Source organism: Branchiostoma lanceolatum, chromosome 10 (genome assembly GCF_035083965.1).
Source record: "Branchiostoma lanceolatum isolate klBraLanc5 chromosome 10, klBraLanc5.hap2, whole genome shotgun sequence".
NCBI classification, from domain to species: Eukaryota; Metazoa; Chordata; class Leptocardii; order Amphioxiformes; family Branchiostomatidae; genus Branchiostoma; species Branchiostoma lanceolatum.
Genome location: NC_089731.1, coordinates 3,041,055 through 3,049,476, shown reverse-complemented (window position 1 = coordinate 3,049,476; position 8,422 = coordinate 3,041,055). Strand labels below are relative to the sequence as shown.

At 42.6% G+C, this 8,422-nt stretch overlaps 1 protein-coding gene across 1 annotated transcript; it reads left to right on the top strand.

The window, feature by feature from the left end:
• Positions 1–2,649: 2,649 nt before the first annotated feature.
• Positions 2,650–7,237, top strand: LOC136443107 (tumor necrosis factor receptor superfamily member 5-like). The gene is made up of 7 exons (XM_066440182.1): positions 2,650–2,791; positions 4,023–4,104; positions 4,886–5,073; positions 5,478–5,580; positions 5,800–5,973; positions 6,370–6,612; positions 6,992–7,237. Exons 1-7 carry the CDS (start codon positions 2,702–2,704, stop codon positions 7,219–7,221), a joined length of 1,110 nt encoding a protein of 369 aa, XP_066296279.1. The 5' UTR covers positions 2,650–2,701; the 3' UTR covers positions 7,222–7,237.
• The last annotated feature ends 1,185 nt before the right edge of the window (positions 7,238–8,422 follow it).

Here is an 8,422-nt window from a genome sequence, read left to right as displayed (position 1 = left end):
CACGCCCGATTTCAAGACGACATACTGAGTCTTGAACTGCCAGACATATTAGCAAGACACAAGCTATATAACATTACAGCATCATCTCAAAAACTTAGCACAGCGAGTGAGTGGTAGAACCAGACTGAGTCAAGAGCTTCACACCAGAAATTAGATCTACCAGGAGAGCAACACACTGGATATGAATGACTGGTGGTTAAAAAGATCACCTTCTTCTGGCGCCGGTATCTTTCGATCTCCTCCTCGGTAGAACGCTTTGCTCCCTCCGAGGCAGAACGGCCCCTTCTCCCGTGCCCGACATGGAGACTTCCGACACGTATACTGCTGTAACGTTAAACTCTAGATAGATCGACTGCACTTCAGAATTGCAAATCGCCCGTAACTCCGGTTGCTATTGACGACCGGGTCGACCACTATCCATAGTTTGTTTGTTTGAACCTTTATTTATTCATGAGAAGCTCAAATCAGCTTTTTCTTTTAAAGTAGGACAGACCAAGGACGGTTAAACCGCAGACAACGACGTAATGGCCCTGCACTCAAGTTTTATAACTTATATTTACCACGTACAATACTAGTTTTTACACCTGGGTGGAGTGGGGAAAGTCGTGTAAAGGGCCTTTCCCAAGGGCACAACATCGGTGGCGTCAGGGGATTCGAACCCGGGACCGCTGGTTTCCGGGCCGAACACTCTGCCGTTATGCCACGCCGTTTAGTCATTGAGATCTCCAAGCAGATGTTGGGGGAGGATCGTAACGTTTCCTGACTGCCCGACGGCTCTGACAGCCTGAGTACGCTGCCTTAAGATGCAGACACTGAACGGAAAGTAACGGGTGTCAGAGACGCCAAGCGGTCAGAAAACGGAACGAATTTCTACCCTAACATCTGCTTGGAGATTAGACAATTGATAACTTGGCGTGTGGTTACTGACCGAGAAGACATTGACCCCGTCTTCTGCGCTATCCAGCAACGTCGCCATATCAATTACTCTCCAAGTAGAGGAGTGGGTCCGGCAGGTTTTTGACGTGTTTTTAGGCGTTTTTGTCGGGCTTTCTACTTTGTCATGGTATCTTTCTATCTTTAACCCACTCCTCTGCTTGGAGAGTACATATCAATAAGTTAGTTTATCGACACTGCAAAATAAATATGGCCTACTTAATTTCTGTGAAAGCACTTGCTGCTATATCCAGCATATTCGCTGGATAGCTTCAGAGAACGCATGCAGCTAGATGTGCAAAGGTTAGGTGTGACAGGTCGTTCGGTGTAATGTAACAGGCTGCTGCTGCGCCGCGTGCCTGCGAAGCTGGTATATTACGCCACTGAGGGCGGTTAAACCAGCTATATGCATTTAGATAATATGTGAATACAGATAGATACAGATATGGCGAGCAAGAACAAAAAATGGCAGCCAATCCTGACAAACAAACCAAAAATTAAACAAAGAAAACTGAAAAAATGTAACTGTTGGACATTTGCAATAGCCTGTCTTTATGAAATAAAACAGGGTTAGAAGAAAGATATGTCTACACATTCATTTCAATATCAAGTCTTCTGTCAGAATTATGGTACTTTTTCTGACGAGTTTAAAGGGAGCCTAAAATCGCCTTTGGAAGGTAATTTCCTTATTGGGCTTAATATTATCAAAACCAAGGGGTTTATAGATTAATTGCCAAAACATCGTTTTCGCGTACAGTGTAATTAATCTTTAATTAAGATGCTTATAAATGACCTATGACGATATCGATGTCGTTACGTATAGGAACCGAAACCATGAACCATTACAAATACTGAGTGACCGAAACCAAGAAGTCCATTAGAAGCGGGCCCGACAACAGGAGTAGGCAAGGACTCTGAGTATCCGGGACCAAACGACAACTTTTGGTAGTTATTTTCCTCCGCAAGTTCTACGATAAAATATCTATCATTCAGTATGGCAGGGTTGACAAACTATTTCAGACCGCGGTACTTTCATTTCGATCTACATAAAACCGGAAAGGAGGTCAACCGAAACCTGTCGTTGGAATCGGGAAAAGGTGAAGTGCACTGGCTTTCTTTTGCAGGTGAGAATATTTCTTCACTTTGCTGATGAAGGACGACTTCATGTACGTCTGAAGCATGTGCAAAAGACATTAGAGTTAACATATCCCATGTTATGGCGGTTCCTGTTTTTTTCTTCAAATTCTTGGTTTCGGTGACGTCATATGAAACTGTTACTATGTTATGTTCGAAGCACAGATTGAAGCAGTTTTGAATCCTATGCGGCAAGGCATCAGCATGCATTTGAACGGCAGCTAAGGTTTGTTTTTCTCTCCTTTTTATTTACCTGAATTCTAAGCCCTGGACAAAACGTTTCAGGGGGTAACGTTACTACAACTCAAAGTCAGTAGAGCGGCCGCGAACAATATTGGAAATGTCTTTTATCCAGGCGCCAGTACCTTTGTATCCCGAAATTTTGTTCTTCAAACGGTTCGACGTTGTGTTCTGTGATCTTGATCATCTTTGCAGCCTATTTTCCGGTTTAATTCAAGTGGTTGGAAGCACGAAATTGGTACATTTTGTATAGTTCATGTCTATCGGTGACGTAGCTTGCAATGACGTCACGGGGATTCCCCTTCGTCACGTGTTTTTCCCACCCGCATGCGCAGTGTAGCCTGGATCGGGGATTCCCCCTCCCCTCCATAATTCCAAACGGGACCCAAAAAACATGTTGTTTTTGGTAAACCGTGGAGCGAATATCGCCTTCCTGATCCACAGAAGGCGTCTAGAATGTCTATTTCTTCTGGGAATATTTGTGGTAGGTTCTTCTTTTGATTCTTATCGCTCTGGCGAGTGTAATTTTCGTCCATAATCCATGCCCTCTCGAACCAATTTTGTTCAAACGACGACATGGAATTCGAACTTCGCCATGTTTTTCTCCTTCTTCTTCAGCGGATTTCGTTCCTAAAATTGTGACGCAGGGGCTATAAGTTCGGAAGACATGTCCCCCATTATGGTTCAGGGATTCTTTAGATCGATATCAGGATGATCGTTGGCGATTGATTTATCTAAAATCTCTCCTGTAAAGTCATCTAAAGTGCTTCAAACTATAGCTACATGTCCATTTTGTCAAACGCCACACGTCATGTCAGACTTAGAATGTTACCTTAGTTACCTTGACACTTGGGTTTGAGTCTATACTGCAATCTTGTGTTAAATGCATGCTGTGGGCCATTTTATGTTTGCCTACATGTACACTATATAGATTTGATCTGTCTGATATTTGAGTGCAATTTTTTGCTCATAGACGAAGCTCAATGACGTCATCACAGGCAGCCACTTTGTTTGAAATAAAAGACAGGGAAAAACCAAGAAAAAATCCCCAGCTTGTTTTGCAACTCCCCAACCATCTTGCCGCTGTACTGAGAGAAAATGGCCACACATTACGTATTTGTGTTTGAAATTATGACTGCATACAGAAAATTGAATCCTAAGATAGAGTAGAATTTGGTAGAACAATTTTGACAAAACCATCGGATGTTGACACAAGATCTAAAGGTTCTGGGTTGAAATTTCCAGGAGGCCCCAGTGTTGTTATATCTTGGGAAAGGCCCTGTACACCTATTACCTCACTCAATTCAGATGTGAATAAGTATACCATAGCTTCTGTTAGGGACGTCCTCTCACTCTCAGATGGTTGACTCGTGTTTGAGGAGAGCCACACCTTGAACCCACTACACTTTAATAGCATATCAAAAAGAGTAGGGTTCCAGTCCGGTTTTACGCAGATTCTACCTACTGTACTAAACTAGTGTATTACGCCATAAGGCAGTTTACATAACGGTTATGTGCAACAAACAAACAAACAAAACATGTAACACTATATATATATGAATTTCCCCTTGAAGTAAAAAAAACAACGAACATGTGCTCAGGTAGTGTCTCCCTTCAAATTCATCGAACTGGGACAGGAGATCACACAATACCAAATTTCAACCACCTTCAATCTTTTTTCCACTTACTAGTATAATTCTATTCCAAACTTCCAGGCTATCGTTGCTGCTGAAACACCTGGAAGTCCTGAGTACTACCAAACAGGGCAGGGATGGAGCTGTCAGATGTGTCCCAGAGGTAAGGTGAAGGTCTCACATTTCAGGATAGCCACACCTTAAGCTAGAGAGTTAGATAAATTTGCAAATTACGTGTAATTACAAGGCCAGGCCTCGAAATTAACTTTTTTCCCTACTGTCCCAGCATTGTCCCGAAAATAAATTTCAATTGTCCCGAAATGAGGATGGACCGTCCCAACCCTATTCTCGGGAAGTATGTACTACAACAACAATAAAGCTCAGAGTACAGTACAGTATTGTGTGTAAGATAATTGTCAATTGACAAATTCAAAATCAACTCAAATTCAAACTTGTCTTGTCATTCTTTTTATTAGACAACAACAACAAAGACAGACCAAATATTCTTTCTTTCTGTCTTGCTGTACCATATGAAGTAACATGTGGAAGATGGGAAGAATAAAATGTATATTGTATTGATAGTACTGCAGATGTACAGGGACCACTGGATTATTTTTCTACTGTCCCAAAAATGTCCCAAAGTGATTTTTCAGTTGTCCCAGCCTAAATTTTAGTGGCCCCGGGACATAGGGACATAGTTAAGTTCGAGCCCTGCAAGGCATTCAATGTGATATTGCCAGCTGCTGCCTTGTGCCTGGAAAGCAGGTGTGTTATGCCTAAGGGCCTGCTGATGTTATAACAGTGACAGTTGACCTGAATTCAGATTCACATTAAATCATAATAACTGGCAGTAACTATGGAGGATGGTAACCAAGCTTGAAATTCCTTTGAGCTCCCAGAAGGATGGCCCAGTTGACCTGACTGACTTTCCCCTCCTTTGCCAGGTACGTTTGTCAACAGTCCCTGTACATCTGACGACCCGACATCTACAGACTGTAGGAACTGCACCCCAGGAAAGTTCCAGCCCAACGCGTGGACCAATGAGAACAGGTGTTACAACTGCGATGAGTGTGATCCCGGGCTGGATGGAAGTCTGGGGGGAGAACCGCTCGAGGCTTGTACCATATTTGAGGTAGGATGATCTGTTATTTTCTTCTGACTGTGCTGTGTTTTTTAGTGGCCGCTCGCCAGGTGCCTCTGTCCTGTGGATTTACATTGTGTAGGTTGAGGTGGTGGAGGTCCTCCTTGATGTTTTAAAAATCTGTCAGTGACTGCTTCTCGTTCAAAATGGCAAAAGAACCACACCTTCGTTTTTGCTGCGACCTGCTGATATTCAGTAATCTGATTGTGAATATGCAGTCCTTAAAGTCAGGTGTAAAATGATGGTAGGATCAGATTCCGGAACTAACTGTGTTGTGTTAATCAAAATATTTGCGATGTTGAATAAATACTAGATTTATATCCCATAGGAAAAGGAACTGATTGCACTATGTGAGGCTCAGTTCTACTAAACGTTTCTTGTACTCATGTTTTCAGAATGCTGTTTGTAGATGTGCAGAAGGCCTTTACTGGTCTCAAGTCAACCGCCGATGCACCTCGGTAACAAAATGTCCTCCTGGACAGGGAGTCACACACCCAGGTAAGTCTCAAACTTTGGCAAACTTTTCTTTTTTTTCCATTTACAATATTATGAGTAAATCTCTAGATTTTTCGATTTTTAAATAATTGCAAAGACCCCCATTGGGGTCATTAAAATCCATTTTGTGATATAGAAGGTTTTTTTTTTTATGGATCAACACTTTTGCCAAATTTTGGAAGGCAGTTTGTTTATTAAGATTTCTTTCTTCCCCGTTGACAGCTACCATAGTGGCAGACACAGAGTGCGAGCCCTGCAGGGAGGAGGCATTTTCTGCTGCATCATCAGCAGAGGAAACTTGCGCCCCCTGTCTGATCTGTGAGGAATGGCAGCAGGAGGTGTCAGACTGTAACCGGACACATGACAGGGTCTGTCAAAACGTCTCCATGGCAACAGGTAACTGATTGATTTTTAGGAAGATTGTCAGAAACTTGTTTTAAGATTCACATGTAGTAAGTTCTAGAAGAAAGATTTTTTTTACATCAGATACAGTGTCTTTGGCCTTTTCATTTGACAATCAGAGTCAGAGTGCAACAATAAGTAGTGATTCTATATTTATTTGTCAAACCTGTCTACGGTGACCACTCAAGGGCCTTGAGGAAATGCTCACAGTAGACAGATGGCCACTACATACAGGATTCATTATACTTAGTTAATGGGAAAAATTATCCAAACCACAAAAGACTGGCCATAGTGCAAACTTGCATATAGGCAGCCCTTCCAGGCAGGTTTGACTGTCACTGATGTACTTTCTACAACAGTCTACAATTTTTTCTATATCTCCTATTTTAGGAATCCCTCCTACAGTGAAACATCCCCAGGAGGTGTCAGACAAAGAGGGGAGTCAGTTGGACAACACGGCGGCTATTGTTGCACCGGTAGTGCTAGGAGGGGTAGTAGTACTAGTGGCACTGGCTGTGGGTGTCTTCTTCTACAGACGATCCAAGAATGCCAGACAACAGAATGATCCAGAGGGTCCCATCCCAAGAGACAACCAAGGGCTTCTTAATGGCAGCAGTTCAAGTACAAACACATGTATGTCATGTATTTTGATATATATCATGACTTTTTGTTTCATATTCATCCGATATGGCTGTGCTTGAATCATGTATTTGGTTAGGATGAAAGTTTGCCATCAAAATGTTGGTGCCAAGTTTTTCAGGTCCACAGTTTTATGTGCAACTTGTACTTAGTAAAACTGGTGGGTATAGTGCCTTAAGACAGTTTATCAGTTATATGAGGCTATGCTGAACTGAACGATGAGCATGAGTTTCTGGGAGTGAATACAAGTGTTCCCCCTTGCTCTCTGTTTTAACAATATCCTCTAGCTAGATTCTTATCTTAAATGGACCAAAGAAATAATTTGGTGTGGCTTGATGCAAAGATGTAAAAGTTTTCCACTTCTCTCGTGTAGCTTCTAGAAGCTCCAGTACTTCCAGTGGCCGTGGCTCCCCTACTGGTACCAGCATCTCCACCAGAAGCCCAGACAGCCTGCAGTACCAAAGTGAGCCGGACAAACCCTGCGCTGCCACTCCCTTTGGAGACGGCGGAGCTGTAGGGCCCATAGATGACGTTGATGGACCTGGTAGGTTAAAGGGCACTCTATGCAGCATTTTGGTAATCTCCAAGCAGATGTTAGGGTGAAAGATTGTCATGTTTTTGAAAGACATGCCTTTAGCTATCCCCATACCTAAACTCAGCAAGTTGAATGCAACTGTAGGGAAGAATGCAACATCTCAAGCAGTAGCACAGCTCAGCACCAAATTGTAGCCAACTTTGAGGATCCTATCCCTGACAGACGATCCTTAAATGTGCTGTAATGGAACAGGAAAATGTTGATGTAACACAGATGTGTTGTATTCTGAAGCAGTTCTTAGAAAAGTCACTAAGTCTTGTTCCACTTGTCACCATTGTTAACTTGCACTGTCTGTATACTTTTTCTATGCATTGTTTCATGTTACATAACTTGAAAATAAAACTGAGACATTATTGTCTCTCTATTTTCTTCAGGTGACGAGACATACCCGAAGTCGTTTGCCCTGGAGCCTGAGGGTGGCGATGACTCCATGCCTGTCCAGGAAACGGGGGGACAGGCTAGTCCAGGTCCAGAGTCCATCCGACAGGACTCACACGACCCGCCCCAGTCCTTGGACAAGATAGAAAAGGGTTGGTTTTTGTTTGTGCCTTTATTATGAAATTAAGTTTGGGCTTAAGGCCGCTTTTTATTGAGGTCAATGTTGATGAAGGAGGGAAGTGTCAAACCCATTATCAATCAATCAATCAATCAAAAATGGTTTATTCGTAAAAAAGGCGTTGCAGCCAAGGGCTGAATTGTGCCCTCTGTACATATTTCACTGCTTTCTATAAGGCAGCTGCAAGCAGCTGAAAACAAATATTGGTGAGGAAGCTGACTGTGGTTGACAATTTGTATAGATAGCTAATAGACAAAGATAAATGTTTTGCTTGGGCATACTTGAAATATTGCAAAGTTTGATGCACTCTTGTCAAAACATGGAATATATTTGTAAATTTTCATCAGAAAGAAGATGCCTTTAATAAGACTGCCAAGTCTGACTTCTTATGTTTTTACTTATTCCGCAGAATCTGCCGGCTATGCAGTTTCTGAGATCCCCGATGTTCCATGTGCGACTAGGTCCGGCCCCACACCGGTGTTTCCCACCCCTGACCAAAGAAGAACAAGAGGTGATGGTTCCAGCGAGTTGGAGATTGGCGGCGTGGTAACCAGGGTGTGACGGAGCGAGGAGTAGCCTTCATAGCAGGGTTTTGATGTTGTTTTTAACCATTTCATTTTTTTAAATGTTATTTCTGCTTTCTGATTGGTGCT